Source organism: Radiomyces spectabilis (assembly GCF_025331425.1).
Source record: "Radiomyces spectabilis strain NRRL 2753 chromosome Unknown BYT42scaffold_7, whole genome shotgun sequence".
NCBI classification, from domain to species: domain Eukaryota; kingdom Fungi; phylum Mucoromycota; class Mucoromycetes; order Mucorales; family Radiomycetaceae; genus Radiomyces; species Radiomyces spectabilis.
The window spans coordinates 1,207,339-1,235,178 of record NW_026251932.1 but is presented as its reverse complement, the minus strand read 5'-3'; the positions used below and the strand labels follow the sequence as shown (position 1 = coordinate 1,235,178).

At 43.3% G+C, this 27,840-nt stretch overlaps 13 protein-coding genes across 13 annotated transcripts; 10 read left to right on the top strand and 3 right to left on the bottom strand.

The window, feature by feature from the left end:
- Positions 1-358: 358 nt before the first annotated feature.
- BYT42DRAFT_497842 (ERV/ALR sulfhydryl oxidase domain-containing protein) lies at positions 359-984 on the top strand (the record flags this gene model as incomplete). The annotated part of the gene is made up of 4 exons (XM_051564524.1): positions 359-444; positions 523-550; positions 622-731; positions 813-984. 4 exons carry the CDS (start codon positions 359-361, stop codon positions 982-984), a joined length of 396 nt encoding a protein of 131 aa, XP_051423145.1.
- Positions 985-1,607: 623 nt separating this feature from the next.
- BYT42DRAFT_533522 (acetate kinase) lies at positions 1,608-3,137 on the bottom strand. The gene is made up of 2 exons (XM_051565445.1): positions 2,368-3,137; positions 1,608-2,296 (listed from the first exon to the last, which is right to left on the bottom strand). Exons 1-2 carry the CDS (start codon positions 3,062-3,064, stop codon positions 1,758-1,760), a joined length of 1,236 nt encoding a protein of 411 aa, XP_051423144.1. The 5' UTR covers positions 3,065-3,137; the 3' UTR covers positions 1,608-1,757.
- Positions 3,138-4,825: 1,688 nt separating this feature from the next.
- BYT42DRAFT_358671 (uncharacterized protein) lies at positions 4,826-5,624 on the top strand. Its single transcript, XM_051563210.1, has one exon. The coding sequence runs from the start codon at positions 4,862-4,864 to the stop codon at positions 5,438-5,440; it is 579 nt and encodes a 192-aa protein (XP_051423143.1). The 5' UTR covers positions 4,826-4,861; the 3' UTR covers positions 5,441-5,624.
- On the top strand, positions 5,516-6,803 carry BYT42DRAFT_571813 (uncharacterized protein). Its single transcript, XM_051568536.1, has one exon. It carries the CDS (start codon positions 5,809-5,811, stop codon positions 6,715-6,717), a length of 909 nt encoding a protein of 302 aa, XP_051423142.1. The 5' UTR covers positions 5,516-5,808; the 3' UTR covers positions 6,718-6,803.
- A 1,017-nt stretch (positions 6,804-7,820) lies between these two features.
- On the bottom strand, positions 7,821-8,872 carry BYT42DRAFT_358702 (uncharacterized protein). Its single transcript, XM_051563211.1, has 4 exons — positions 8,620-8,872; positions 8,471-8,558; positions 8,066-8,409; positions 7,821-8,004 (listed from the first exon to the last, which is right to left on the bottom strand). The coding sequence occupies exons 1-4, from the start codon at positions 8,797-8,799 to the stop codon at positions 7,933-7,935; spliced, it is 684 nt and encodes a 227-aa protein (XP_051423141.1). The 5' UTR covers positions 8,800-8,872; the 3' UTR covers positions 7,821-7,932.
- A 471-nt stretch (positions 8,873-9,343) lies between these two features.
- On the top strand, positions 9,344-11,130 carry BYT42DRAFT_571807 (1-methyladenosine methyltransferase catalytic subunit Gcd14). The gene is made up of 5 exons (XM_051568535.1): positions 9,344-9,435; positions 9,504-9,835; positions 9,901-10,101; positions 10,167-10,316; positions 10,389-11,130. The coding sequence occupies exons 2-5, from the start codon at positions 9,673-9,675 to the stop codon at positions 10,703-10,705; spliced, it is 831 nt and encodes a 276-aa protein (XP_051423140.1). The 5' UTR covers positions 9,344-9,435; positions 9,504-9,672; the 3' UTR covers positions 10,706-11,130.
- Positions 11,131-11,234: 104 nt separating this feature from the next.
- On the top strand, positions 11,235-12,932 carry BYT42DRAFT_598841 (ATP synthase subunit). Its single transcript, XM_051570971.1, has 6 exons — positions 11,235-11,424; positions 11,533-11,704; positions 11,792-11,970; positions 12,025-12,182; positions 12,247-12,423; positions 12,495-12,932. The coding sequence occupies exons 1-6, from the start codon at positions 11,301-11,303 to the stop codon at positions 12,723-12,725; spliced, it is 1,041 nt and encodes a 346-aa protein (XP_051423139.1). The 5' UTR covers positions 11,235-11,300; the 3' UTR covers positions 12,726-12,932.
- A 102-nt stretch (positions 12,933-13,034) lies between these two features.
- On the top strand, positions 13,035-14,041 carry BYT42DRAFT_571799 (uncharacterized protein). The gene is made up of 2 exons (XM_051568534.1): positions 13,035-13,500; positions 13,580-14,041. The coding sequence occupies exons 1-2, from the start codon at positions 13,174-13,176 to the stop codon at positions 13,838-13,840; spliced, it is 588 nt and encodes a 195-aa protein (XP_051423138.1). The 5' UTR covers positions 13,035-13,173; the 3' UTR covers positions 13,841-14,041.
- Positions 14,042-15,307: 1,266 nt separating this feature from the next.
- On the top strand, positions 15,308-19,942 carry BYT42DRAFT_571793 (chitin synthase-domain-containing protein). Its single transcript, XM_051568533.1, has 10 exons — positions 15,308-16,385; positions 16,465-16,813; positions 16,902-17,060; positions 17,146-17,777; positions 17,867-18,034; positions 18,125-18,232; positions 18,381-18,512; positions 18,576-18,696; positions 18,758-19,396; positions 19,463-19,942. The coding sequence occupies exons 1-10, from the start codon at positions 15,504-15,506 to the stop codon at positions 19,861-19,863; spliced, it is 3,591 nt and encodes a 1,196-aa protein (XP_051423137.1). The 5' UTR covers positions 15,308-15,503; the 3' UTR covers positions 19,864-19,942.
- Positions 19,943-20,103: 161 nt separating this feature from the next.
- Positions 20,104-23,104, top strand: BYT42DRAFT_571790 (P-loop containing nucleoside triphosphate hydrolase protein). The gene is made up of 9 exons (XM_051568532.1): positions 20,104-20,239; positions 20,323-20,514; positions 20,600-20,879; positions 20,944-21,698; positions 21,782-22,006; positions 22,075-22,260; positions 22,329-22,436; positions 22,517-22,702; positions 22,766-23,104. The coding sequence occupies exons 1-9, from the start codon at positions 20,135-20,137 to the stop codon at positions 23,003-23,005; spliced, it is 2,277 nt and encodes a 758-aa protein (XP_051423136.1). The 5' UTR covers positions 20,104-20,134; the 3' UTR covers positions 23,006-23,104.
- A 200-nt stretch (positions 23,105-23,304) lies between these two features.
- On the top strand, positions 23,305-25,046 carry BYT42DRAFT_571789 (uncharacterized protein). Its single transcript, XM_051568531.1, has 5 exons — positions 23,305-23,563; positions 23,657-23,707; positions 23,768-24,157; positions 24,245-24,521; positions 24,584-25,046. Exons 1-5 carry the CDS (start codon positions 23,531-23,533, stop codon positions 25,018-25,020), a joined length of 1,188 nt encoding a protein of 395 aa, XP_051423135.1. The 5' UTR covers positions 23,305-23,530; the 3' UTR covers positions 25,021-25,046.
- A 604-nt stretch (positions 25,047-25,650) lies between these two features.
- On the bottom strand, positions 25,651-26,943 carry BYT42DRAFT_497395 (kinase-like domain-containing protein; the record flags this gene model as incomplete). Its single annotated transcript, XM_051564494.1, has 5 exons — positions 25,651-26,021; positions 26,117-26,345; positions 26,425-26,501; positions 26,599-26,781; positions 26,844-26,943. 5 exons carry the CDS (start codon positions 26,941-26,943, stop codon positions 25,651-25,653), a joined length of 960 nt encoding a protein of 319 aa, XP_051423134.1.
- Positions 26,944-27,670: 727 nt separating this feature from the next.
- BYT42DRAFT_483554 (uncharacterized protein) lies at positions 27,671-27,823 on the top strand (the record flags this gene model as incomplete). Its single annotated transcript, XM_051563720.1, has 1 exon — positions 27,671-27,823. A coding segment is annotated over one exon (153 nt), but the record flags the coding sequence as incomplete, so codon positions are not given.
- Between the last annotated feature and the right edge of the window lie 17 nt (positions 27,824-27,840).

The following is a 27,840-nucleotide window of genomic DNA, read 5'->3' as shown; positions in this document are numbered from 1 at the left end:
TATCCGGATTTTCTATATTCTTATAACTGCCTTTTTACTGATCCTAACTCATATAACGTCCCAATAATTCATTTCCTATTCATATTCTCTGTTCTATTTTGATATGTTATCAAATGATTGGATTCTTAAACCAAAAAGGAATGATAATGTTGAGCTTCTCATTTCAGTCGGCGCAGGAACCGGCAAATCAAACAATGGAAAACAAGGATACTTGCCTAAAGGGTCGGTCAGTGGTCCCTTTTTCGTTTCCTGGAACAATCAGATCATGCGAGCAGTGACACTGGCCTCTTTATCTGCCTTTTTTGCGTTTGTCCTCTTTTCACTATTTCTAATCGCAAAGAATGGCTACCAACCGAAAATGCCTTTTACTACGGAAACGGACGATGTGGTAACAGCGTCGCAGGGAAATGTAATCATGGGCCATTTAGGCAATGCCACCTTGAAGTAAGCACGCTTATTTGGCCATTGTACCGTGCATATCTTAAACAAAATTGCTAATCAACTGTAATGTGTCGCAAAAAGAGAGGAACTGGGGCGATCCACTTGGAAGGTAAAAGAGATACCCTTGAATAGTTCCCCAGCATTTTTTGTCTCACCGTTGAAAACCCTCGATCGCTTTAGTTACTGCACACGATGGTGGCAAGATATCCTGAAGAACCAACAACCGATGAACGTGAAGCATTAGGACAATTCATCAAGCTTTTAAGCAGATTATATCCTTGCGGTGAATGGTCAGTAGTGGATCATGCTGGCTGCATGTAATCTGTTATTGCAGCTTTTGGATTGGGGTATCTGATTCTTTTTTATTTTAGTGCTGAACATTTCCAGCTGCTTCTTGAGCAATACCCGCCGCAGACGGCTTCTCGTATCGCGGCAAGTCAATGGGCATGCGCTATTCACAACAAAGTGAATGAACGTCTTCACAAGGACATCTTTGACTGTGGAACGATCGAGGAAAAGTATCCATGTGGTTGCGATGAATGATGATGATCCGGTTGCAGAAACATCCAGTATTTTTTCAAACACCGGTGGAGGCATCTGTGTTTCTTTTGCTTTCCAACGGGTTCTTCCCTTTCTTTTTCATTTGTACGTATCAATGCAATTTTCGTCTTCCCATAAGCGTTTGCATTCACCTACACAAATGGACGCTCAGTATCATGTACGAAAAAAATATATATCCGAAGAAAGCTTTGCAAACCAGTTAGCGGCTATGTCGCTAAATAACGTTTATAACAGTCCTCATGCTCCCGATCTTTCACCATCGTCGTCGCATAAATCAGACAATGTCATTCACATTGACGACATTGACCAGTATTTGGCAGACGAATCAGAAGGAGAGCAACCTCAAGAAGAGGACCTTGCTATCGACATCGATGAGCCAACGTTGGTAGATACCTGTATCAATGGCAACATATTACCAATGGAAAGAAGACCTGGTGAACAGTCCCTCCGTATTCCCGACTTTGTTCTTCGCGGAGCCAACCACAAGTAATTGAAAACTTCAACGACAACTAGGAGTGCATACGACTTATGCTTTTGTTTTCATAGTGATATCGAGACACTCAAAACGCTCTTGCATCATCATCCGCCTTTTGACGCGCAGAAACAAAAAGTGAAGTCAATCGAGGTATGACAGAAAAAAAAAGAGAACTTTTTTTTCGTTTATACACAGTAAAAAGCTAATATAATTTACAATGATATTAGGTAATCCATCAACCACCGTTGAAGCCCGATCTGGACGATGCAATGGATTTGGATTAAGAGGAAATATGATGATACAACTGTTGCGCGATCTGCAATTCTTCATTGGTTTCGACCACATAGATACGCACGGACGATTGGCTCGAGGAAATATCCATGACGCCTTTTTCCGACAAATGATCCTTGACCTCGCTGTTTTTCTTTTCATCGAGTTGGATACCAAGGCATTTCAATTTGGCCGCAATGGCTTCACGAACTGGAGCTGCATGTTCACCAATACCTCCTGTAAATAAAATAGCATCCACCCCTTCAAGAGCTACAAAATAAGCGCCAATGTAGTTTTGTATACGGTTAATAAAGATATCCAACGTCAACTGAGCATCATGGCCTTCCTCCGTGTCTTGTTTGGCCAATTCAAGGATTTCCGCCATATTCGATTTTCCGCACAATCCCTTGAAACCGCTGCACTTGTTCAAGATTTCTTCGGCCTTGGATAAATGAATAAATTCATCGCCGCGTTCTTCATCAGGACGCGAGACAAGATGGAATACTGCCGAAGGATCAATATCACCGGAACGTGTTCCTCCAGGCAAACCTAGTTTTCGATGATGGATTAATCAGCTTCTATTGTTCAAGATTCATTTTTCACGGTTCAATGATCGTTACCTGATACAGGTGTCAATCCCATGGTTGTATCGAAACTTTGGCCGTTGCGAATGGCGCATACGCTGCTACCGTTACCAAGGTGCATGGCAATCACTTTCATGCCATCCAAGGATTTCCCGATAGTGTCGGCGACCTTGTTAATGACATAGTGGTAGGAAATACCGTGGAAACCCCACTTCCGGATCATTTTCTTTAGCGCTTGTTCACGCGGAATGGGATAAGTGTAAATATGTTCGGGTACGGTGGAATGGAACATGGTATCGAAGTAAGCAAAGTTTTCCGATTTGGGCAAATTCTTCAAGCAAGCATGCATCACGTTGGCGGCGCGATGATTGTGCAAAGGTGCCAATTCAGTCAATTTGTCGAGCTCTTCCAACGTCTTGTCAGTGATGCGGACGGGCTTGCGATGCGTACCGCCGTGCACGACCCGGTGACCGACGTATTCGATATCTTTTTCGTGGAGTCCCTGCACTTTATCCTTTTTCAACCTCTTCAAAACGCAAAGAAGAGCATCTTCATGGGACTTGAGGGTGCACGATTCTTCGCTTTTCTTGTCGGCTATTTTCCATGAAAAGATCGAATTTTCAGAGCCAATTTCTGAACATGTTCCGGAGGCGACGACGTTCAATTCGGGGGTTTGAAATAATTTAAATTTCAGGCTCGAGGAACCAGCATTAAACACGATGATTGACGCCATATTTGTTCGGTTTGCTTTTGTTGGCTTGTTTATTTAGTGAAAGAAAGTGAATTGAATCAAACAAAAAAAGAGGAACCGCACAATGATTCATGAAGAAAAAAAAAAGTTGGAAAAATAAAAAAAAGCGGTTGACAGCTAAATTACGTCAACATGATGACGGTTTTATCCAGTTTAATTAACCCGCATAAATTTGGGCATGAAAATGGCCGTGCTCTAATGACAAATGACCATGGGTGGAACGGGGCTGTTAAAAGTCTTTTTCTAATCCTAGTGTCGACAATGCCACGGCTTACAAGCCATTCGGCAAAAACATTGCGCATCGTATCATAGCAACAAATGCGGAAATTTCCAACACAGCGCTGTTTTGGGGCGCCATGAGGGTATGTGTACAATGAAGGACCTATGATATACCATTCATCAAGCGAACTATCCCCAACCACATCACGTCATCTTGTTTTCCAAGCTGGAGGTCATCTTTCATTACTGCTTCAATATAGCAGCTTAATGAATAAGGGCGGGTGAGCTCAACCGATAAAAGATCTTTACTTATAAGCCTCTGGAGTAATCAAAGATCTGCGTATCAAAAAGGACCGGTGATACAGCATATGTGTTTTCACCAATGTATTTTAAAGGTGTGTGTTCAACACAAAAGCTGTGCATGCATGAGCAGCATACAAAAAGATCTTGCGGTGGCGCCTAATGTTTTGTTTATTGCGCAATGAAATTCAGAACTCTCGTGTGAAAAGATTTACTAGAGATTGCCAAAGGGATACAGTACATATCTTGTTTTAAATGTTCTGTATGCTTGAAAGTATACGCTATCATTGGTTTTTAGCGGAAGCTAAATCTCATACACTGCACCTGAGGTATTATAGAAGCAAGCCACTTTATATCAATCCATTCGCTGCACCTACACGGGGGAAGTATTTTATGGATAACTGTGGAATCGCTGTAACCTTCTTTCTGTTTGATCAAGGTATTGTAAAATTAAACTTTGCACATACACACTCTACGTGTGACCCATGGTTTTCCTGTGCCTTCTCTAGCAAATGACGAGTTTTGCGGCTGTAAGCACAGTTTTGAATATTTTTGACGCAATATACACATGACTGCTTGTACGGGGTGGATGAAGTCGATAAAGCTACATGTACAGTGGCAATAGATGAAATCAGGGGAAGGTCAGCAGTGCTATCGAGGCAAAATGCGAGACAACAGCAACGATTCCGAAGGTTTACGGGGTCGTGCAACTGTCCCGTATGGGATTCCGTGTCGGTGCAGCAAATACTATGCAAAGATCTGATTGGTGGATGGAATCCATGCTTCATTTGGGGTTCTTTCATGACTATTATTTCATCCGAAGTGCATTTTTCTTTATTAACCATGGGAAAATAACCAAGATCTTTATCGCACCCATGTTCCTCAACAGACATCTGAAGTCGTGGTATCGCAAGAAAATGAAAAAAAGAGAGCTAAATCTGTGACCATTCGACTGAAAGGGCCAGAGTGGATGATGATTGAAATGAGCTTGTGCAACCCGTCGAAGATTGAGTCCCCTGGTCTATTTCAAAAGTGGCAAATTGTCCAAGCACTTGTTTGCAACGCAACTTTACCGACGTACATGAGCCACCGCAAATAGTACGATATCGAGTCATAACCGAAACACTGTTGCTGCGTTGCTGCTGGCATGGAAGCACGTCAAAGGAGTGGATTTTCCCTCCACGTCCAACAAAAGGGAACATGTTATGCAGTGGGCTAACATAAAAAAGTCCGCCCATGCAATGAAAGGACCGCGTGACCATGAAATGGTCACTGGACCACGAATGTTCTCCCTCATTCACCCCTTTGTTTCTTTTTTTTTGGGTAAGAAAAAAGGATCCGCCATTATTATTTTTTCTTTTTCCGCCTCTCCTTGTTATCTCGTTTCTTGTTCGTTTCTTCTTCCCTTTTGTTCTTGGAAAGAGTGAAATTTTCCATTGCCGCCTTTTTTTTTCTCTTTTCATTTGTCACGTTGTCAAGAACTGCGTCCGACTCTTCCTGCTTGCAACCTCATTCCAAACTCAGTGCACCGAATCGAGAGACAATTTATCGATCGACAAGTGGTGTGAAAGCGATCCAAAGCTATCCAATCCAAGCATTTGCAGCGAGAAAAAAAGAGAGCGAAATCCTTTTACTCACAGAGGAAGAAAAGCAAGAACAACCACGTCTTACTTTTTTCAATCTCTTTTTTTACACTTATCATCCCATCAGAACATGATCAGGTTGCCAACTTCAAGTATCCAGACTCATTCAATCCATGACGACGTATACCTAGAGGCATTCCGAAATCGCAGCTTATCATATTCGACATTTCTCTATATATTCTTACCAGAAACTTAAACCTATATTTACGCTATATCCTTATCACTCAAAAGAAGAAAAACAAAAAGAAGGCATACGAAAGAAACAACTCGCAAAAAAAAACCAAAAAAACCACAAAACAAAAAAGACAAAAAAGACAAAAACGACTCATATACAATATTCCCCTTCCCCATTTCCCTAACTTTTATCACCCGTTCAAAGCCAAAAGTGAAAAAAAAAAGTGAAAAACACAGAAAACCCAATTACCCTCATCACTCTTTTTTGTCAGTTTCCCCATTTAATATTTTTATACTCATCGCTTCTCTCCACCTAGTCCCTGATATTCCCCATCTTATTATTTATCCCATCTTTTATTTTATTTTTCTTTCTCAAACAATTTTTTTCATATGCCAGTCCATTCTATTCAAGCACCTTCCAAGCCACGGCGATTCCTGAATTACCTATTATCGTTGATTGGTTTCGATAGCTCGAACGATGAACCTACTATAAGCTCCCCAAGAAGCTCCAGAAGCTCACTGGCAAGTGTGCCTGGACTGACATCCTCCGGAAGTAGTATGCTTTCCGCTTCTACCCTCTGGGTGAGTCATGACGACGGCGATGTTGGTAAGGCATCCGGGCGGGGACTGTATTCCGACATCTGGGCCTTGGAGACCTGGATCACCGGGTTACCCAAAGTGGCACTATGCCACATCTTATCCTCCACTGTCATGCAGTTTCCGGAATTGATCCAAACCATTGAAGACGATGGTCACTTTGAGGGAATGATCGGACCGCCCTCACCACATGAAGTCGATCTTGCCGATGAACTTCAATGTATCAAAAAGCGAGCTCACCAGATCGTCCATCAACTTGATCACCTTCGCATGAGCGACCAATTCAAGCGAGCCTCTGAAGTGGCCGATGAAATGCATCGGCTCGTGCGCCTCTGCAGCAATACACTCCATGCCGCCCCTCATGGACATTCACTGTTTGCTTTGGCGGGCCTTATCTGCATTGTAGCCGAAGCCGCTCTTGCCCCAGTGGAAGTCAAGCAGCATCTTTTCTGCACCACCAAATTTGGCAGAAGTGTGATCCTCGAAATGGGAAGTGTGATGAAGCTTTTCAAAGGCGCCCCATTGGCATCTTCCCAGAAAAAGGCGCTGCTAGACGTACTGAATGGCGATACTGATGATGAGTCCAATTGGATGAATCATCTTCACCACGCCTGCGCGATCATGAAACATTATGATCCTCATTGGGACTTTGCCAATGAATACGATCAAGTATCAGATATTGTTTCTCGTTACTGTTCTTAAAGTATCGATTTGGCTTTCTTTTTCTTCTTTAATTTGAATTCTGCAAAATCAATAAAAATGCTCGTTATTTGCTTCGTAAGCGTGTGTTACTTTAATAAATTATGTACTAGGTTTTTCTACTGTAAATTCTATTTCCACGGTTTTTGACTTGATGATGAAGGTTAAAAATTAGGCGACTTGTCATTGTCATGGTGGCATAAGGACGTGCTCAGGTACTGTTTATCAATGAGGGGAGCGATCGGTGGTCTTGATTTCGATTGATGCTGATGCATTGCTTTGACTGTTATTGTCGGGTGTCTCGGCACATTTGCGCAATGATGATGCAGGGGAGTCCTTTCGAATGATGTTTCGCCAGCCTTTTGTTCTTTCTAGCATAATGGGAGGAATCACTGCTTCCGGTTTATCAAATTTGCTGTTTGATTCGGCACTGGAAGAATGCATATACATAGTACGAGAAAGACCAGTTATTTATGTAAATAATGATTGACCAGCCGGGAAAAGTAACTAAAATCTTGTTAGAAGATTATACGCGCCGTGTTGCCTCATTTAAATCCTTTTTTTTTTTTTTTTTTTTAGATCATATGAAAACGCAGGAGATTAAATTACAGCAAACCCAGGTTTCAATTTTTGAAAAAAGGCATCATCGGGCCGTGGCACAACAAGTGAAGATCAAGTCGTAGCACAGGGTCTTCAGGTTTTCACGTGATTGAGAGGAAACGTGGTGATTGTATTCTTGAAGACACAAAGCATGTTCCTGGCCGTGTTTCAAGATCCGCATGAACCCCGCATCAAGTCGTATCAGGATAAACTTCTGCAATGAACCCATGATGAAGAAGCGGCTGTGTAATTGGCTGATAAGTCAAGACGACATGTCCGTTTTCCAGCTTGTCTTGTCTTCTTGTCGGTTGATCTCATCGTTATTTATCGTTCTCTGCTTAACCGATCCGATGCTCAGCCAGTTCCCAGTTTCAAGCCGTAGAGAAACCAAATAGGTCAACACAATGTGAAAAGTGAATTATGCGAGAAATAATTGAATAAATGCATTGTTACCAAGTCGTTGGTGAGGTGCCGACACTGATAATGGATTAAAAATAGATGGAATAGATGTAGCGTATAGTAGATTGAGGAGACTGTAGCGCCTGCGTTAACTCCTCAACGTATGCGAACATGATGGGAATGGACAGGGGAAACTAAGAACAGTGACGATGGTGTGGATCATTCGTTTGAAAAATACGTTTGCAGGATCGACTGAAGTTGTTCGTTTTCTGCTACTTGCTCAGGAACAGTCTGGCAAGTTGATGTTTTTAATGAGCGGATTCACATAAAAACACTGTTCCAATTCTCCTACCTTTTCAAGATGAGCCAGTATCTGTGTGCTGTCTCTGAAAATCCTTGACACTTCATCCACTGGGATCTCCGGAGGAGCAGCTGATAATGCGAAATCAGCACCAGTTTTGTTTGTTCGTCTCTTTCCAACCACAAGTATGATTTTACCTGGTATTGACTGATCAAAATTGGGTTTTTCATACAGGATCTGATCGTTGGAAGGAAACATGTGCGAAAGAGCATCGTTCATTAGAGAAGCCATCTGCGTTGGCACATTGCACCGCGCTTGTATGACTTCTTCCAAAAGATCTTTGACCAATTTCTCTGCAGACTCTGCATTCTGTTTCAGGGATTCCTCGTACGGCTCTATGTATTTCAATATTATGAGATAATGTCGATCAATACAATAAGTACAGTCGTAGCTTACCCGCGTCGAGGTCCAACGCATTCTTGTCACAGTTGTCACCCCCAATGGTCAGATTTCCAGCCACAGAGTAAAAAATGTTACTGATCCACTTTGAAGCGCGTATTAGCACTACTCGCAATGACGCAAATGTGAAAGACTAGAGTTTTTACCTGGTCCATGGCTTCGCTAACGTCATTTCCGATACGGTTCTTTAATTCTGCTTTGTTGAGGACTTCGTCCTTCTCCAGGAGATTATTACAAGCTTTTCTCAGCTTGCCGATTTGGAAGTATAGCTCATTGATGGTGTCGAGATCAATTTTTCGGTATGGTGTATCGACTGCCGGATCCATCGCTAGACTGTTATGATTTATGGCAGATATTGGGAGAGAAGACTTGCATTCACGTGTGCCATTTAATGCCGGAAAATTCGGCCCTTAAAATGCTCTTGGTGCAGAAACGTTCGTCTTTTGTTTGTTGGGCGTTTCTACCAGATAAAGCTGGTAGCACATCTTTTTACGCACATAGATACACCAGCCTTATACAAGGCCTTGGTAACGGATCGATCAGTATCGCATACTTTCCGTTCTAATAGTCATCAGGAGAAAAGCATGCTTCATTTTGAGGTTCTCCACGGATATTTTGCATGCGACAGCAGTAAATTGGGAAGCGGAACATGCAAACTCAAGGGAAATATCAAAATAAGATCTCTTCTTTTATAAAGTATAAGTTTTTTCTTGCGTTACGTGAATATGCCTTAAAGAAACGGATTTGGTGCATGGCAAATGCGAAGAAGACAGGGTTAGATGAAGCTGCATGATTTCACTGTCACAAAGTGGCTTGTGGAGATGCTCTCGTAATTCGGCCTTTCGAGACAAAATGGCTTGCCAAGTGGTGATCTCTTTGTCTTGAGCAGTAAAAATCGCAACATGAGTTTCAGCGGCTGGAAGCGTTATATTGAGGAAGGTGACATGGTCATCTTGTATATTGTATGTTATTTCTTGCCATTGAATCGTATTGGTTTTTATCTTTGGTTATTCACGCAGCCCACTATTAGACGCGAGACAATATGAGTGCGATCACTGTTAAGCGAGGCGAACAATTCAATAATCGCTTTGGTATCTTCAAGCATGACGATATGATTGGCAAGGAATTCGGCTCCAAGGTATGATCAGCTAATAGATTTGTAGTCACTTTTACTACTGTGCTGATAGTTTGAACGATAGATGGTGTCCAGCAACTACAAAGGATTTATTTACTTGCTCCATCCTACACCTGAACTGTGGACACTCGTATTACCGCACCGTACGCAAATTTTGTATATTGCCGATATATCCTTTATCAGTACCTACCTCGATATGAAGCCTGGTGCTCGAGTGATTGAGTCCGGTAAAGATACATTGACTTGTAGCCCCCCCCCCATGGACCGGTTCTAAACTTTCTTGCACCTGTAGGTACTGGCAGTGGATCGTTTTCCCATTCAATTGCTCGTACGATTGCCCCTACGGGAAAGCTGTTCTCCTTCGAGTATCATGCGGAACGAGCTACATTGGCAGCACAAGAGTTTAAAGAGCATGGATTCGGTGATATTATCCAGTTACAGCAGAGAGACGTTTGCAAAGATGGCTTTGGATTGAAGGATGAAGTGAATGCAGGTAAAATTTAAGCGATAGGAAAATACGTGAATAGCAACGCCTTGTCTCACGCTTTGTGTATCTAGTGTTTCTTGATCTACCCGCGCCATGGGAAGCCATTGGTTCTGCCAAGGCCGCCTTCAAACAGCATCGTACGGGAAAAATCTGTACATTCAGTCCTTGCATTGAACAAGTGTCTCGGTCAGTAAAAGCATTGTATGAACATGGTTTTGTTGGTATGTTATCAAGTATCCGTGTTTGAATGTTAATGTATTAGACAGACTGATCATTTTGATGTGAACTCATAGATATTACGATGTATGAATGTTTGATTCGCAATCACAATGTCACTCCGTTACAGAAACTGACATTCACGGAAGCGATTGAGCAAGCAAAGAAAAATGTAAATTACAAGAGTCTTGCCGGTCCGGCCGAGAAGCGAAAACGCAATGACGATATTGATCTTGATAACACCATCACTCAAATGCTCGTATCCAAGACACCAGTGGATACCCGTGGACACACCAGCTACCTGACCTTTGCTACCTTTTTGCCCTCTCTCGAAACCAATACCGCCAATTCACCGGAAGAAATAGTCGTAACCTCTGTTGAGAAACAGGAATAAGCATCATCAGAAAAAGAATGTATTATACATTGCCGCCATCTTCAACTCAGCATCAAATAATAGAACTGCATCTTGCGCTTACATCACGCTCATTTACTATTTCGACGCACCACGGTAGACTTGGGAAATCATAAAATTTAGTAATATCAGATTCTTGGATTGGAAAGTGGTACATCGATAACTTTATCTGTTATCCATTTTCTATCATGGATTATCTGTTTTTGAATAAAGGGAGAGCTTCTCAGCTGTAGTCCGACTGTGATGGCCATCGCCTAATCATTTTGTTGTCTGGCCATCTTTTGTCTCTTTGAGATATTCTGCCAAACGAGTACCCCACATTAGATCCCTCATCCGCTATTTTAAAAGCATTTATGGTAGTGCTGTGTTATGGGCAAAGGATACAGGTTGTGTCAGGGGCAGAAGCGGTTTGGGTGATGATTTCTCGTCTATGGATCCTCATGACGTGCAAGTCCGTAACAATTTCATTCTCCGCAACATCGAGCGTTCCCAGTGTTTTCTCTTGTTTCGTGTTTCGTCGGGCTTGCACACTTGGTGGGTTCTCTTCCCTTATTCACTTTAAGCTTTATACTCGCCAATGGGATCTGCTTTGACATTTAACGAGAACGACGGTTATGTCGATGGCATCTTGCGAGGTTACCGTGCCGGAATTCTGACCTCTTCGCAATACCTCAACTTTACACAGTGCGAAACACTCGAGGGTAAAGCATCTGCGCAATGCACCACAGCATGAAACTGTACCTAATATCATATACTCATGCCACTGTTCTTCTATTTACATATTCCCGTCTATCACTCTTTCATTTTAGACCTTCGTCTGCAACTAGGAGCTACTGATTATGGTCAATTACTGCAGAATGAACCGTCACCTATTGCGACCTCGACGATATCTGAAAAATTGACACAACGTCTTGTTGATGAGTTCCAGTATATCCGTGCTACGGCTGTTCAACCTCTTGCAAAGTTCTTGGATTATATTACGCAAGTATCAAGGGCTGTTACTGACCCGCAACCACAAGTGTTTCAGAACCGTGAATGAGACTGACACATGTGTTTTTCTGTTCCTAGGTACCAATACATGATTGATAATGTTATCTTGTTGATCACTGGTACACTCCATGAACGTGATACCCATGAACTTCTGGAACGCTGCCATCCTCTGGGCGTTTTTGACTCGATGCCGGCCTTGTGCGTTGCTACCACAGTGGCTGAACTTTATAACACAGTGCTTGTTGAAACACCTTTAGGTAAACCATAAGGCAACGTCGTGAATGACATTTGGTATTGATTCTTGTTCGAAGCGCCCTATTTTGCCAACTGTCTCAGCGCTCATGATTTGGATGAAATGAATATCGAAATCATCCGCAACACATTATACAAGGCTTATTTGGAAGACTTTTATCAGTTTTGCCAAACCTTAGGCGGACCTACAGCCGAAGTCATGGGCGATATTCTTCGTGTAAGTGTCAAGTTACAGTGATTAAGGAACGGTAGAACACTCTGTTACTGACTGTGGATTACAGTTTGAAGCAGATCGTCGTACATTGAATATCACCATCAACTCGTTTGGTACCGAGTTACCAAAAGAGGACCGTAAAAAATTGTTCCCGACGATTGGACGTTTGTATCCTGAAGGCAATGCACGACTTGCTGTCGCCGATGAAGTAGAGCAAGTCAAATCAGTCTGCGATATTTTCCACGTAACTTGTCCTTTTTCTCTTGGTGTACGCACTTTCTGACCTATTAACCATGCTTTGGAATGCACTTCTAGGAATATCGCGTCTTTTTTGATACTACAACGAGTAACAAGACCTTGGAGGACAAGTTCTTTGAACATGAAGTGTTTTTGAACAGATTAGCTTTCCAGCAACAGTTCAACTATGGCGTCTTTTACTCTTACATCAAGTTGAAGGAACAGGAAATCCGAAACATTGTGTGGATTGCCGAATGTATCTCCCAGAATCAAAAGGACAGAATCAACAGTTATATTCCCGTGATGTAATCATCTCACATTCACCGCAAAGCGTTGGTCGTTGTCTCTTTGATGTCAATAAACTCTGAATACAATATCATCGTATCATCTTGGACACCATCCCGAGCGACAAACAATATTAGGAGCCAATCAGTTCAACGTAGAGAGCAATCCCCATTCATTATCTATCGTCCTATGATATTGTCGCTCTAAATGTCTGCAATGCTTGAAACTGGCGCTCGTTGATTTTAGGATTGTGAGGTCTCGCGCCACTGAGCGTTATGGAAGTTTAATTTTGTTCTCAGCTCAACCAGGCAGTTTTTCGTCAACATTTATGTTCACCAATATGCCTTCACAGATCTTAAGGTGTTATTTTCCGAAACATACCTTTGTACGCGCCATGAAAAAGAATAGAAGGATATGTACGATACGAGGAAACAGGATACTCAAGGGTATTTCTTAAAAAGGAAAACCCGTCATGGTCAGCCACACATCTCGCGGGACATCGATCATGCAAAAAAAGTTACAGGCCAACTCTCTTTATTCCCAGTTCCCTGCAATGTCAGTTCTACTATCACAGCTATTGACGCGATCGCTACGATTACATTGCAATGAGTTACATTCTTTGGTAAAGATGCCTTCTTCACAGCGCTATAGCCGGTTTATTTCGGTTTCCAAAGCTGTTGCAGAATCCCCGAAAAGCGATTCCAAAGGAGCGAAAGCAAGCAAGATCAAAGAAAGTTGGCAACCTAAAAAGCGTGTGTCCAGAGTAGTCATGGGGAAAATCAGAGATCTAGCTATAGCCGTAAGTCATGGCGGACATGTGTACTTGTTGCAGGTTTATATGGCAGAGCAGCTCATTGTCTTTGCGGTGGTTATTCTAGTATCCGCAAGAGTACAACTCGGTAAAACTGGCAGAAGAGTTCAAACTCTCAGTAGAAGCGGTGCGAAGGATATTAAAATCATCGTTTCGACCGACAACAGAACAAGCTGAACGGCAGGAGCGGAATCGGTATCAAGCAATGGGGGAAAGGAAAAAGCAACTCAAGAGCCAATATGGGGAATTATCAGGATCAACCGAGGCAAAACAATCACCCAACCATACCAAACCGTCGCCTAAAAGCAGAAAGCAGAATCAGCGATAGCCAATACCTAATCTTTATTATAAACAGAAAATACATGCGTTTTCTGGGAGAAATGGCTCAATAAACCGAGATGAGATTGCCGTGAGGGAAGAATCATCTGGATGGAAGGTTAACCCATTGATGGCGAAATCAGTCAGAAATCAGTATATCATAGCTTTTAAAAATCCCGGCCATCAACGCCTAAACAAAAAAAAAACAAAAAAAAAAAAATAAAGCAAGCAAGAAAATGGGTCTCTTCCACTGAATAAAAAAATTTGCGATTTGTGTTGAAACAATGTAATTGAGTTATCTGCCTTTTTCATTTTCTTTGCCTCATTCTAAAATGAATTGATATTTTCTCGTCATCTGATAGCTATTCCATATAGAGGAGACTCGATTTGAAAAGAAAGTGTTGCAATGACAGTATAAAAAAGGTCTGTTATCGTTTCTACTCCATGGTTGACAATGTGAAAAGGGTGTTCGGAGAAATTTTCTTTCCATTGGATAAAACTTCGTCGGATGTTCACCTGTTTGACTTATTTTCCCGTCCCAAATCTTCATAAAAATCGACTCCTTCCCACTCCATTCTCATTTTCTGAAAAGACAGTATAGCAAGATACACAATCGTTGTCCTTGAGAACACTGATACTTCCTGTAGTTACTGTCGTGATCTTGTTACTGCTGAAAATATAAAGAAAAAAAAGTGGCTGAATGACGTAACACCGGTTTCATGTGCTTCAACATTTTTTCTTTCTTTTCTGTTTCTTCTTTTTGATCTCTTTAGAATCATCGAGCCAAGTGCCATTTGATGGTGTTACCAACCAAAAAAATTTTCTTGACATATCCTTGTCACAAGAAGTAGCTTTATTTTGGGAATAAATGGGTCGTTGGAGTATATCAGCAGTGGCGGTGACTAATCTATTTTGGGTTAAACGGAAACGCGATCGTTGTGACGGTTAAAAAAGCGTCGTGTGAGTCTGGACTACCATATCCCAACGATCGATAGATCCTCAGTGCAGGCCACATCTGCCTAACAATAGATCGGCTTTTTAATATCCCTCACAGCGATGTTGATATATTCTCCGTTCATCCCGGTTAAGCAACGCCGGCTGTCACTTGCCCTGAGAATAATGAAACTAAAAAAGTCAGATTGGAATCTAGTCCTTACTGGCCATTGCAACCAGCTGCATGTGTTTACTCCACACTTGAGGATTAATAGCAGTATCGAAATCGTAGCAGAATACAGAATGGAGCAACACGCGACATGATCTCAACGCAGAAAAGATTAATATGGTAGGAGAAGGCGACCAAGATCGGTCACACAAAAAAAAACCAAGGTTCCATGGCGGCCATCCAAAGCCTGGGATGTCCAGGGGCCAACTGGCTGTCGTGGCTCTGAGACACATTTTTGAAAGTGCGCCGCTGTATTTTTTTTTCGTTACTATTTTCATTAGATTATTATTCTGAGCGACAGAAGTCTCAATTTCTGTTTAATTTGTTTGTTTATTTTTATCTTTTTATCTTTCCACAGCTTTTTTTTCTCTCTTGATTATAGTCAAAAAAAGGACCCCTTTTTCGTCTATCTTGTACTTTTTTTCTCTGACGTTGGATTTCCTGTGGCACTTACCTCTTTGAGAGCCAGTACACGGGATTGAAAAGCACGGTGCATTAGTGAACCATTGATATGTCAACCCCTCCTCGGCCAACAGCCAACAATGGCTACTCATCCACCATGAAGGAACTTCCTCCAGGTCCTCGAGGCACCCCTCCTCCACAACACCAGCAGCCGTATCCAACGCAACATCAACATCAACGGTTTCCTACATATCAACACGCTGACGTGAGAGGAGCATCGCGACCATTACCACCTCAACCTCCGACTATGTCTTCCTCTTCTTCCTCCTCCTCCTCATCGGGCCCACATGGCTTTTCACATATGCCACATCCTAGTCGCGGACAATCGCGTGATTATTTCTACCAGCATTCACCTCAACGTGGACCTCACCAACCGATGGTCCCTCCTTCCTCATCCTCTTCTTTCCAACAGCAGCCGTCGCCCTATCTACGATCCCAACCGTTTCCCAATTCAGCCCCTTACGGTACGCCGACGCCCAGGCATGGTCACGCACCTCCTGTCTTGGGTATTCGAACCACCAGCTCAGCCATACATGGAGCTCACCCAGGCGCTGGCTTGAATCGATCAAAGTCCTTGACAAGACCGGAACGTCAGCGGCCTCGTTCAGGCATGCTACGGTCCACATCCTCCCAAAATACCAATGCTCAATCCAATGGGTCGATACCTCAACGACCACCGACAGTCAATCAACCCATGTCACACCATTTGCAGCAGCAACTGGAGCAACAGAAAATGCAACAACAGTATGCTGCTTTGGATGCCATTGGCGAGACAAAGGACGTGACTCCAGAAAAGGAAATCAAACCCAAAGTGCTCACAAGCTGGTGGGCTTGGACAGCTTATTTGGCGACCTGCTGTATCCCGAATTGGTTTATCCGTATTTGCTTACGCAAGCCTAACCCATTGATGCAGCAAGCTTGGCGTGAAAAGGTAATTAGGGATTGGTAATGTGAAGGATGAAAGGATATGCCGTGGATGATTAATTTCCATTTTGCCGCTGATCATCTAGCTGACACTAGTTTACATGTTCTTGTGTCTGTGTGGATTGCTGGCTTTTGTAACCTATGGTCTAAATGCGGTACTATGCCCGACAGCGGGACCCGGGTATCCGTACTCATCGGTGGTCAATGGCGTCAGAAAACCTGTGTACCACGAAGAAGTACGCGTGTTCGGACGTGTGTATCCGATGAACGTGGTGAAGGATTACATGGCCACGAAACATTTGAACTTTACGACGGACTATTTAAACATGGATATCGGAAGTCTTTTTGATGGTGATACAAACAATGCTTGTGGTCGTTACAAGGTGAATGGTGATGATCCTACGTTGCCTCCATGTCAACTTCACAACCCATATGGTATGACTGGATTTGGAAAATGCACAGACTTTTTGGCACCCCGAAAAAAAAATTATTTATGGAAAACCGATCTTTTTTTTTTCTCTAGGCGGATCACTGAAACCCCCTGGTGGCAAATGTTTGCCTTTGAAGGAATTACAATCACACTACGACTCCAAATCTTACCTTGGTTTTGAATGGGAGGATTTGCGACCCAACGGTCCCGATGATCTCGGCGACAGTGATTTGTTACTTTTAGGCGATTCAGGTAAATAATACTTAAGCAAGGCAAAAAAAAATCGATCAAGATGAAACTCAGCCACCCTCTTTTTTTTTTTTTCCACTCAATACAGTGCTGAATTTGACGCAGTATTTACGAGATAACAAGCCTGTCTTTGGTGCTGAAGTGGACAAAACCCTCCGACGTAGTTTAGGCAACGATGTCTCCTATGCATTACTGTATCATCAAGAAGGTCTAGATGCTCGTCGATGTCTTGCTGCTCGTTACTCTGTGGGCATTATCGAAACTGAAACTGGTGGCTGTATTGCTCATCAAATCATCATGAATGTGATGTTGGCAGTCATTATCTGTATGATTGTAATTCGATACGCCATGGCATTACTGTTTCAATGGATCATTGCACGAAAATTGGTTCAACCAGGCGGTCGGTCCGGTTGGCTGGCGTGGCGTTCCATCAAAGGTGGCAACGATGATCCGGCTAATCATATACCCGGCCCTTACAATAATTACGGTCCAATGAATGTTGCGCAAGCCTCTTCTGCTTCTCTGGGGTCGAGCAGCACGTCGCCCAGTGGTGGCGTGAGCGATCGTAGCTCAGCGATGCAATTGGGTGGACCCCAATCGAACATTGTCGATACCGAATTGTACACTGTGATGCTGGTAACTTGTTACTCCGAAGGCGAAGAAGGTTTACGCACAACCATGGATAGTTTAGCCGAAACCACATATTCCAAGAAGCACAAGGTAACTAACAGTGAGACAAATAGAAAGAATGAAATACAGATGGGCATGTGTGATAGTTTGAATGTATATTTATTGACTTTTGACCATAGATCTTCTTTGTGATTGCTGATGGTCTTATTACGGGTGCGGGCGAAACACGATCGACACCGGATATTGTGGTTGACATGATGGAGCTTGATCCTGCCATGGCGAATCCGAAGCCAGCCACCTACTTGGCTATTGCTGATGGTGAAAAGCAATTGAATCGTGCCAAAGTGGTATGTTGAAAAAGTTTTTTTCCTCTTGCTGACCAATGTTGTCGGATTGGGAAACGGAGTGTTTCTAAATTATGGCCATTTTTGGTTTAGTATGCCGGACACTACAAAGGGGTGGCATGCATTACCATTGTCAAGTGCGGTACGGAAGAAGAACAAGATGCACCCAAAGCAGGCAATCGTGGTAAACGTGATTCCCAGGTATGTGTCACACACAGGTGTCCTGGATTCGGGTGGCAGATCGACGCGAAGGGTAGCACAAAATGGGCATCAAAAGAAAAAAAAAAAAAAGAGGGATACAAAAAAAACCGCATATTAAAATTCATTCGTGTAACGTGGTTCTTTGTAGCTGATTTTGATGAGTTTTTTCCAACGCGTTCTGTTCAATGATCGATTGTCGGAGCTCGATTACGAGATGTTCTGGAAGATGACCTGGTTGATGAAAGGTGTGACACCCGACAAGTTTGAATTGGTGCTCATGGTATGTTCACAAGGGGGAAAATCTTAGCGTTTGATACCACGTGTAACACTGATTGGTCGCTAGGTGGATGCTGATACCAAAGTATTACCCGATGCCATCACTTACATGGTAGCTGCCATGGCGAATGATATTACCATCATGGGTCTTTGTGGTGAAACTCGCATTGCCAATAAGCGAACATCATGTAAGTTTAGGATATCAACGACTCTTGCACAATCATAAATTTTAACTCGCATGTAATATAGGGGTCACGGCCATTCAAGTCTTTGAATACTATATCTCTCATCACTATGCCAAGGCATTTGAATCGCTATTCGGTATTGTCACTTGTTTGCCCGGTTGTTTCAGTATGTATCGTATCAAGTCGCCTAAGAACGGTGCTTGGGTTCCTATTCTGGCCAACCCTGATATCATCTTGGAGTACAATCAAAACATTGTCACGACATTGCACGAAAAAAACCTGTTGTTACTCGGTGAAGATCGTTTCTTATCCACTCTCATGCTGCGTACGTTCCCTAAGCGTCAGATGATGTTTGTTCCTCAAGCTCGGTGCAAAACTGTGGTCCCTGATGAATTCCGCGTGTTACTGTCGCAACGTCGTCGATGGATTAATTCAACGGTGCATAATCTCATGGAACTTGTGCTAGTATCAGATCTTTGTGGTATTGCATGCTTATCGATGCAATTTTCGGTCTTTGTGGATCTTATCGGTACATTGGTGCTCCCGGCGGCTATTGTCATGTCCATCTACCTTATTGTCAACACGGCTGTCTCGCAGAATCCCCAGTGGCAATCGCTGGCTTTGCTGTTGGCCATTCTGGGTCTTCCCGGTATATTGATTGCAATTACCACCTTCAAGATTGTTTATATTGGATGGATGATTAGTAAGTCGATGGATTTGAGAAACATAGAATACTACTCGATATTAATTAGCTTCCTCTTGTCGACAGTTTACATCTGTGCGCTTCCAATTTGGAATTTCGTGTTGCCCATCTATTCATTCTGGCATTTCGATGATTTCTCTTGGGGTGCTACGCGTGTTGTTGCGGGCGAAAAGAAGGACAAGGGTCACGACGATGCTGAGGGCAAGTTTGACTCGTCCCGTTTGGTGATGAAGAAGTGGGAAGATTGGGAAGCGGAACGGACTGGCCAACGGCCTTCTAAGAACAAAATGATGCTGAAAACACCCATGGAAGCGCCTGCCGCTTTTGACGGTTTACGTCCGAGCATGAAAAATACCACCACGCCAACGAGCCCTGCGTTCGGTTCGATCTTCAACGATCGTAAAATGTTTGGTTCGTCTACTTCCCTTAATAACCTCCCCAAGATGCAAAACAAAAATAACCCGTAATACAATATAACATACAAACATCATAGAGGGAGAAAAAACGACTCTTGTATTATACAGTAAATAAATAGCTTCATTCATGGACAAACGTCTCATTTCACTCTTACTTGAGACCCAGCTTTTTGCCAGTGGCAAAAAGCATCAAGGCACCGCTTCCATTTAGGTGGCTTAGCTTTCCTATTTTGGCACCAATTTCGCTTGGCCGAGTAGAACTGGACTTTTTTTTTTTTTGTGGTTTCTTCACAGCGAGAGATCTCTCTTATTGGATCATATCATGGCAGCCGCAACAACTACAAAAGCACCCGTCAATAAACGATTACAACGACGTCAGAAAGAAGAAGAAGAAATTGAAGCTATCGAACGCAAAGCTGCTGCACCCGTAAGCCGATTTTTTCTAGTTTTTCTGCAATTGAATCGATTGGCTGAATCAAAGACGACTAATGATGAGACAATGCTGTACAGGAATCTTACAAAGATGTGAAATACTTTGACGATTTGCCCATTTCTCCCAAAACCCGAAATGGATTGAAAAAGACCAGCTTCAGACAGTTGACGGTCATTCAGAAAAAGGCCATTCCTTTGGCATTGGCCAAACGGGATGTGTTGGGTGCCGCCAAAACAGGCAGTGGCAAGACATTGGCCTTCTTGGTTCCCGTAAGTAGTATAACTATGCGTGCGCACCACTGATTTCTTGTTTTCATGTGGCTGATCTGTATGTGAATGTGTGTTTGTGTCGTAGTTATTGGAGATTCTGTATAGAGCACGTTGGAATGCTGCGGATGGATTAGGCGCCCTGATCATTTCACCTACTCGTGAATTGGCCGTCCAGATCTTCGAAGTGCTGACAAAGATTGGTAAATCGCATGTGTTCTCAGCTGGCTTAATTATCGGCGGCAAGGATTTCCGTATCGAACAAGAACGTATCAGTCGTATGAATATCCTTGTTGCTACACCTGGTCGTTTATTGCAACACATGGATCAGTCCGTCGGTTTCAACTGTGACAATCTTCAGCTTCTTGGTAAGTGGTCTGGATACTGTTGAATATGATGAAGTGGATGGGACTAATCGATGGGGCATAATAGTTCTTGATGAAGCGGATCGTATCATGGATATGGGTTTTCAGAAAACTGTGAATGCAATCATTGAAAATTTGCCGCCTCAACGTCAAACCTTGTTATTCTCTGCTACACAAACTCGTTCGGTCAAGGATTTGGCACGACTCAGTTTGAAGGATCCCGAATACGTCGCTGTTCATGAAAAGTCGGAACACAGCACGCCTCACAATTTGACCCAGCATTACACTGTTTGCGAACTGCCCAAAAAGTTGGATATTCTGTATTCATTTGTCAAATCTCACCTTAAAAGCAAGACCATCGTCTTTATGTCCAGCTGTAAGCAAACTCGTTTTGTATACGAAACCTTTTGTAAACTGCAACCCGGTATTTCGATCCTCCATTTGCACGGCAAGCAAAAGCAGACGAAACGAGTCGAGATTTTCCGCAAGTTCACTTCGACTCAGCATGCTGTCTTGTTGAGTACAGACGTGTCTGCACGAGGTCTCGATTTCCCTGCTGTGGATTGGGTCATCCAGTTGGACTGCCCTGAAGATGCCGAAACTTATATCCATCGTGTTGGTCGAACTGCCCGTTTCGATGCTCAAGGTCATGCTCTCATGCTCCTTTTACCAACCGAAAAAGATGCCATGGTGGAAGAACTGACCAAGAAGCGTGTTCCCATCGAAGAAATTAAAATCCGATCAACCAAGCAACAATCCATTCAGAAACAATTGCAGAGCTTCTGTTTCAAAGACCCTGAAATCAAATACCTAGGACAACGTGTAAGTAATGAGTTTCATACATGTCTCGGATCATACGATGGAGGAAACACAGTGGATAGCTAACCGTCCAACAATGGAAACAGGCTTTTGTCGCTTACATGCGTTCCGTGTATCTCCAAAAGAATAAGAAAATCTTCAAGGCAGCTGAGCTGCCTGCTGAAGAGTTTGCGCACTCTCTCGGTTTGGCTGGTGCTCCCAAGATCAAGTTCATCAAAAAAGCCGAAAAGGTGTCATATAATAACCAGACAGCGCCCGCTTTATCTGACGATGAAGAGGAGGAGGAATCCGATAAAGAGGAAGAAGTCAAGGTAATTTATACATCATGAGGGTTTATGCATCAATGGCGGTGACTAACTGGATTGTGATGCGTTAATAGAGCACACCCGCGGTCAAGACAAAGTATGATCGCATGTTCCAGCGTAAAAATCAAGATATCCTTTCCGAGCATTATAACAAGCTGGTGGATTACGATGCGGATGCGGTGAACAATGACGATGATGACTTTATGCAGCTGACACGTGTGGATCATGAGCTGGAAAGCGAACCGGAGGAAGACCTCAAGGTAAAGCCTGGGTTTTTTTGTCAGTATATGATGTGCATTATCACTAACGCGTGGTTTTCCGATTCCAGGAACTGACGGCAGAGAATCTTTCCAAGCGTCAAGCCAAGATGAGCAAGAAAGAGCGAGCCAAGAGAATGGCCAAGGGTGAAAAACTGATCTTTGACGAAGAAGGAAATGTAAGTGCTATCTTTTTATCTTTGGCGGTCTGCTCATAAGGTTTCTGATTTATTGATTTCGTTGTTCTTGCCCATGATAGCCTCATCAATTATACGAAATGATCGATGAAGCCGAGTTCTTGAAGGCCGGTGATGCTAAATCGCAACGCGAAACGTTTATCAGTGAGACAGGAGAGCAAATGAAGATTGCCGATGTTGAGGACAAGCTCACGGCAAAGGAGAAGAAAAAGGAGAAGAAGATGAAGAAGAAGTTACGAGAATTAGAGGTAAGTTCCCTGTGGATGATACCAGCTACCTAGTGAAAACAGTTATTCACAAATTCTTTGTAGGAGAAACGTCGTGAGCAAGCGGCGATGGGTATGGCTGTGTCGGACGACGAAGACTTTGAAAGCGAGGAAGCCAGTGAGGAAGAAGAACAGGATGAAGAGTCCGGCAAGCGAAAATGGTATCAGAGCGAGGCGATGGACAGTGACGAAGAAGTCAACAAAAAGCCCAAGGTGCTTGAAGTGGAAGAACCAGAAACGTTACAAGACCAAGAAGCGCTTGCGCTCAAGTTGTTGGGTCTCTAGAGAAGTTCTCTGCTGTATCATCACTCTAAAAACTAGCAATACTTGCATCATCTATTTAATCAGAAAAATTTGCATATCCTCAATGAAATTTGAATCCATCATGTTTTACATCTACTCCTTATATCATTTTACTTAAATTTCTGATCTATTGACACGAGAGCTTTTTGTGGTTGAGTATTTATTTTGGCAAGGGCTTCAATCACCAACAGACTTTATTGCAGCAAATTGGCAGTGGAGCTGTTACCTCTGGTTTTAGTGAGGAACAAGCGCGGTGTTGCCCGGTCGTGTGGCAAAAAATCAAGCACGGGGTTTCCAGAACCTTTAAAATTCATTCTCCGCCATTCCCAACGTCATAAAACCCTGACGGGATAGTTCTCAGGTAAAAGAACAGCTCGCTTCCTCATAGAATATATGGCTGACCAAGGTACGCACTGAACCATCGTCAGGGGATGAGGCCATACAGAGCATGTTGAGGCTAACTGCAAGCTAGGATCGAGTTATTCTGTTCTTCATAATGTGCCTGTCATGGTGTCTCCGCACTACAAACTTCCAAAGCAGGTATGGAAGACTACTACCAGAGACGCTGGCAAACGTGCAGCAGCCACCATTGACGTCCTGATTTGGATATCTAACCTTCAATATCTGATGTAGATCTTTGTAGCGTCGGAATTAGCGCCTATATCTGATGAAGTGTTCACACTTGTAAGCAGCGATAATGTTGGTAGTCTCGCGTGATGCTGTGTCTTACAAGGTATTTCTTAGGCCGGTTACAGTTTCCAGGTGGAACGAGAAACTATTGCGGATGTTGCATCGGCACGACAATTGCAATTGCAGGCGGAAGAAGCATTTGCCAAACGCAAAAAAGCATACGAAGAAGAGAAACTGAAGAAGCAAAAGGTCGCTGCTCGCAAGATCGCTCCCGGCTTCCTCGACACAGATACCCGCATTTTGACGCCACAACAACTGTACCATTCGCAAACTGATAAGAACGAGGAGTCAGAAAACACAGGCACACGGACCGAATCGGTCCCTGTCAGTCCCCAGCTTTCCCACTCACAGCAACCGTCACCCGCGTCCACCGAAAAACCAAGCCCTTCCACAAACAACGAAATCAATAGCAAGCAACCCCTAGATAATCCTTCCACATCTCAGGTAAGTGAAGAAAAACTGCAATCAAGAATGCAATTGTATTGCGTGGACCGGGAGGCAGATGAAGGCCTAATGATCATTTCTATTCAGGCATCGGCGGCCGCAGCTACAGCTTTTGATTATCTCAGGTTTGAGCAGGGATTGGCTCCTCCTGATCCGTGGGATACACCGGAAAACGATCTTTTAGCGTTAAAGTCGATTCTGGGTAATGCAGCGAACAAAACGAACAATCGACCTGTATCAGCGTCCCCGGATCAGTACAACTACAATAAATCCGCCACCGATCAGTTTACAAAGTCACACGGTATGTTTCCTTCCACACCACGACGACCGCATTCCACGCAACAAACTTCAACGCCCGATACAGGTACGTTCTAAGCCATGTTGGGATGAAGATTTTGCATAGACTGACTGGATAATGTTACCAAGGCTACTGGGCGTTTAAGAATAATCCTCCTCCTCACGGTTCGAAACACAATTATAACCCACAACCCATGCCAGGAATTGGACGTCATTCATCAGCTCCTGTAGCCCCGGCATTGCCGCCCAAGTTGTTCAAGGATGGCGGCTCTCCTTCTTCCAGTTCGCCTCATCCTAGTATGTCGGTGCCACCTCTGCCCTCTCAACCCACCTCTTCACCTCTTCCCACTTCCTTACCTGACTATCGTACCACAAGCGGATCAGCTTCGCCTGTGATTCCGCCTCCTTTGCCTCCTCTACCGCCGACGCGGTCACCAAAAGAATCACTGGTACAGGAACTGATTAACATGGGTTTCTCTCGGGTTCAGGCAGTGGAAGCGTTGGAGAAGAATGATAATGATCTCATCAAAGCAACCAACTTTTTATTAGACCATGAAGTTGCGTAACCATAGAAAAAAGATCTTATTTTTGTGTGTAAATAAAATATCGAGATCGAAGGTTTGTTCATGCATCATGGTTCAGTGCACAGCATGTCGGTGGAGATGTTGGCTTTGCCATTCATGTGTTCTTCTTTTTACTTGGTTGCCTAACACGCTCCAGTTGGGGTGGGAGTAAAAAAGAAGGGCAATGAGAGATAGAAAAGTGTAATTGAAAATATGAGAAAGCTCGAGCGTAGCATGAACAAAGAAATAGAATAGGAGAAAGAGAGACCTCTTGTTACAGATACAATGAGAAGCATCAAGTGTTGCAGTAGAAAAAAAAAGACAAATAATACAGTTTTTTAAGCGGCTGTATGATCGTGTTTTTGATTTTTGTTGAACATCTGAATCCCGCGTATGGCGGTACCAAGTTTTACGCGTGACATTACGAATCCCGGTGCAGCCGTTGTCTGAAGAGCGACCGTCTAAAGATCATGCCCACAAACAATAACGTTAGCATGCATTAAATTAAACACGTGGTATGCATACAAAAACTTCAGCTGTACCTGGCCGGCCTTTTCCTTTGACTCGGTTTCCTCTTGACGAAGTTTGGCTTCTCTTTCCTAATAGCAACAATGCATCAGAAGGGGGCATCCGTTATAACGGTGACTGAAATCGGAAGAACAAGAGACACAGGGTCTCGCTTACCAGTTTCAGCAAGTTCCAGTCAAAGCGAAGATCATGTTTGTATGATTCGCGTGCAAAAGCAGTGGCAAACAGTCCTCGTAAATATGCATAGTCAGGCTTTTGTTCAAAGTCCAGTTCACGAGCGTACGTGAGATACGTAACAAACTCTCTTGGCATGTCCTTGCATAGAACGTCCAGTGGAGTGGCCTGTTTTCGACTGCTGATCAGATCATATTTTTGTTTTTTGGTTTTCGCTTTTAATCCTTGCCAAGGTAACGATCCACGGAAAAAGTACACGAGCACGTAGCCAAGCGATTCCAAATCATCGCGACAGGCTTGTTCTAGGATGAAACATATTTACATTACACCATTTGTTTGCTTTCAACCATGATTCTCCATCATCCAGTAGCCCAACGTGCCCTTTTCTTATACTTACCACCCCCAAGGTGTGTTTTTATACTAGCGTAACGAGCCGTGCCTGTCAGATTTTTGCCGTCCCTGTAAGGTATGTGTGCGTTTGTTCGTGGGTCACGGTATCGTTTTGCAAGGCCGAGGTCGATCATGTTCACTTGGTTTCCGCGGCGACCCACACCCATCAAGAAATTATCAGGCTTGATATCGCGGTGAATAAAATTTCGCGAATGCATATACTCGATTCGGTGGAGCTAAAAGACCGTTGTCGGGTCACCCTTTGGCTGTGCCACAGTATATTCCCACGCACTGATTACCCATTGTTAAACGTACCATTTGATCGGCTAGAATGAGTACAGTCTTGAGAGATAATCTGCGGGAGCAGAAGTTGAATAAATCCTCTAATGACGCTGGTCTTCCGTTCATTAGTATCGCTCCGTCAACTGATACCGGCTCCATGCATTTTGGTTGCTCTTTTGTATGTGATCAAGCATAAAGAACACTTACGGCCAAGTAATTCCATGACCATGATATTGTATTGTTGTTCGGTGGCAAAGCATTTCACCGTGGGTATACCCTCACCGCCTTCTAGTATTTTATATACTCGGAACTCGTATTCTAGCTGTGGATGTTTCGCCTTGACCGACTCCATTTTTACAGCGACTTCTTCGCCTGAAATTTCGTCCGTGCCTAAGCAACCGTTGCAGGTTGGAAAACAACGCGTGCTGTACGACGCTCCTCTCTTGCTTTACCATGGTAAATTTCGCCAAATGAACCGGAACCAATCTTTTTGCCCAATTTGTATTTTTTGCATACTTTGAGCCCTGTAATGGTACTGCTGGATGTGTTCATGGCAGAAAAAATGACAAAATAAATATGAAATGGGAATACGCAAATGGAAAAAAGGATGTAACTGAATGGAGGTATAAGATGCCAATCAAGTAGGGGTTCAAGAAACAACCACCAAAAGAAAGAAAGCCCACTCTGTAACCAGAGCCAAAAAAAAAAAAAAAGGAGCTTGTTAACTTCCAGATAAGGAGTTTCAAAATCCACGAGCAAAACCATTTGGGGGCGCTTATTCGCGCACTTCGCGGAAAAAGGTCATGCAGTTTGAAGATTAAAAAAAAATCCATTCAAACTTACGCAGTTTGAAAAATTCATCGATTTATTCATGCACGAAAAAATCCACGGCATCGGGCTTCCGGGTTTAAACAGTTTTCAAATTTAGCATCAAAATACCTATGAAATCCCCGGATATCACTTGGAAGAATTTTGTTACATGCGTTCCCAATCCCAGATGATAATGATCTCTTCCTGCAAAAGCTTCACTCTATTGAGCCTGCTTTTTACACGCAGATCATAGTTGTTCAGTTGCGTTGAGGTCAGGGGAGTAAGCTGGAAGATAAACACAACCATAGCCGATTTAGTCATGCTGATCCATAATGTCAACGGCACTGTATTGCAATGGACCTTGAAATAGTTTCCTGCCACTGTTGCATTCTTCGAACAGCCTGAATAGCGCCTGCTGTTTTTCTCTTCTTCGATGGGAGGGTTCACTACACTATAAGGAGGGATAGAGCCCGAAATAATTATCGTCTTGGCTACCGTTTTGGGTACCTCCACAACAGCACAACTTCCTTTTTGGGACCATGCTATGGAGCGCTTTATATTGACATGGAAATTCTGCCTCGTCCTTAAGATACGGTTGCTCATGAAAACAAGAATATTTTTCCTTCTAGCGTACCAACC

Bases quoted from the DNA above. Each gene is read 5' to 3' on its own strand.
- BYT42DRAFT_533522 (XM_051565445.1), bottom strand. From the start codon at position 3,064: ATGGCGTCAATCATCGTGTTTAATGCTGGTTCCTCGAGCCTGAAATTT. The intron at 2,297-2,367 runs GTAACGATCATT...ATCGAAAACTAG, and splicing joins GGGATTGACACCTGTATCAG to GTTTGCCTGGAGGAACACGT.
- BYT42DRAFT_571793 (XM_051568533.1), top strand. From the start codon at position 15,504: ATGTCAACCCCTCCTCGGCCAACAGCCAACAATGGCTACTCATCCACC. The intron at 18,233-18,380 runs GTATGTGTCACA...GGTTCTTTGTAG, and splicing joins GTGGTAAACGTGATTCCCAG to CTGATTTTGATGAGTTTTTT. The intron at 18,513-18,575 runs GTATGTTCACAA...ATTGGTCGCTAG, and splicing joins AGTTTGAATTGGTGCTCATG to GTGGATGCTGATACCAAAGT.
- BYT42DRAFT_571799 (XM_051568534.1), top strand. From the start codon at position 13,174: ATGGTCAGCCACACATCTCGCGGGACATCGATCATGCAAAAAAAGTTA. The intron at 13,501-13,579 runs GTAAGTCATGGC...TGGTTATTCTAG, and splicing joins TCAGAGATCTAGCTATAGCC to TATCCGCAAGAGTACAACTC.
- BYT42DRAFT_358671 (XM_051563210.1), top strand. From the start codon at position 4,862: ATGAAATGGTCACTGGACCACGAATGTTCTCCCTCATTCACCCCTTTG.
- BYT42DRAFT_571790 (XM_051568532.1), top strand. From the start codon at position 20,135: ATGGCAGCCGCAACAACTACAAAAGCACCCGTCAATAAACGATTACAA. The intron at 22,261-22,328 runs GTAAAGCCTGGG...TTCCGATTCCAG, and splicing joins AACCGGAGGAAGACCTCAAG to GAACTGACGGCAGAGAATCT. The intron at 22,437-22,516 runs GTAAGTGCTATC...TGCCCATGATAG, and splicing joins TCTTTGACGAAGAAGGAAAT to CCTCATCAATTATACGAAAT.
- BYT42DRAFT_358702 (XM_051563211.1), bottom strand. From the start codon at position 8,799: ATGGATCCGGCAGTCGATACACCATACCGAAAAATTGATCTCGACACC. The intron at 8,559-8,619 runs GTAAAAACTCTA...CGCGCTTCAAAG, and splicing joins TTAGCGAAGCCATGGACCAG to TGGATCAGTAACATTTTTTA. The intron at 8,410-8,470 runs GTAAGCTACGAC...TGAAATACATAG, and splicing joins TGCGTTGGACCTCGACGCGG to AGCCGTACGAGGAATCCCTG.
- BYT42DRAFT_598841 (XM_051570971.1), top strand. From the start codon at position 11,301: ATGGGATCTGCTTTGACATTTAACGAGAACGACGGTTATGTCGATGGC. The intron at 11,705-11,791 runs GCAAGTATCAAG...TTCTGTTCCTAG, and splicing joins AAGTTCTTGGATTATATTAC to GTACCAATACATGATTGATA. The intron at 12,183-12,246 runs GTAAGTGTCAAG...TGTGGATTACAG, and splicing joins TCATGGGCGATATTCTTCGT to TTTGAAGCAGATCGTCGTAC.
- BYT42DRAFT_571807 (XM_051568535.1), top strand. From the start codon at position 9,673: ATGGTGTCCAGCAACTACAAAGGATTTATTTACTTGCTCCATCCTACA. The intron at 9,836-9,900 runs GTAAAGATACAT...TTGCACCTGTAG, and splicing joins TGCTCGAGTGATTGAGTCCG to GTACTGGCAGTGGATCGTTT. The intron at 10,317-10,388 runs GTATGTTATCAA...GTGAACTCATAG, and splicing joins GTATGAACATGGTTTTGTTG to ATATTACGATGTATGAATGT.
- BYT42DRAFT_571813 (XM_051568536.1), top strand. From the start codon at position 5,809: ATGCCAGTCCATTCTATTCAAGCACCTTCCAAGCCACGGCGATTCCTG.
- BYT42DRAFT_571789 (XM_051568531.1), top strand. From the start codon at position 23,531: ATGGTGTCTCCGCACTACAAACTTCCAAAGCAG. The intron at 23,708-23,767 runs GTAAGCAGCGAT...GGTATTTCTTAG, and splicing joins CTGATGAAGTGTTCACACTT to GCCGGTTACAGTTTCCAGGT. The intron at 24,522-24,583 runs GTACGTTCTAAG...AATGTTACCAAG, and splicing joins AACTTCAACGCCCGATACAG to GCTACTGGGCGTTTAAGAAT.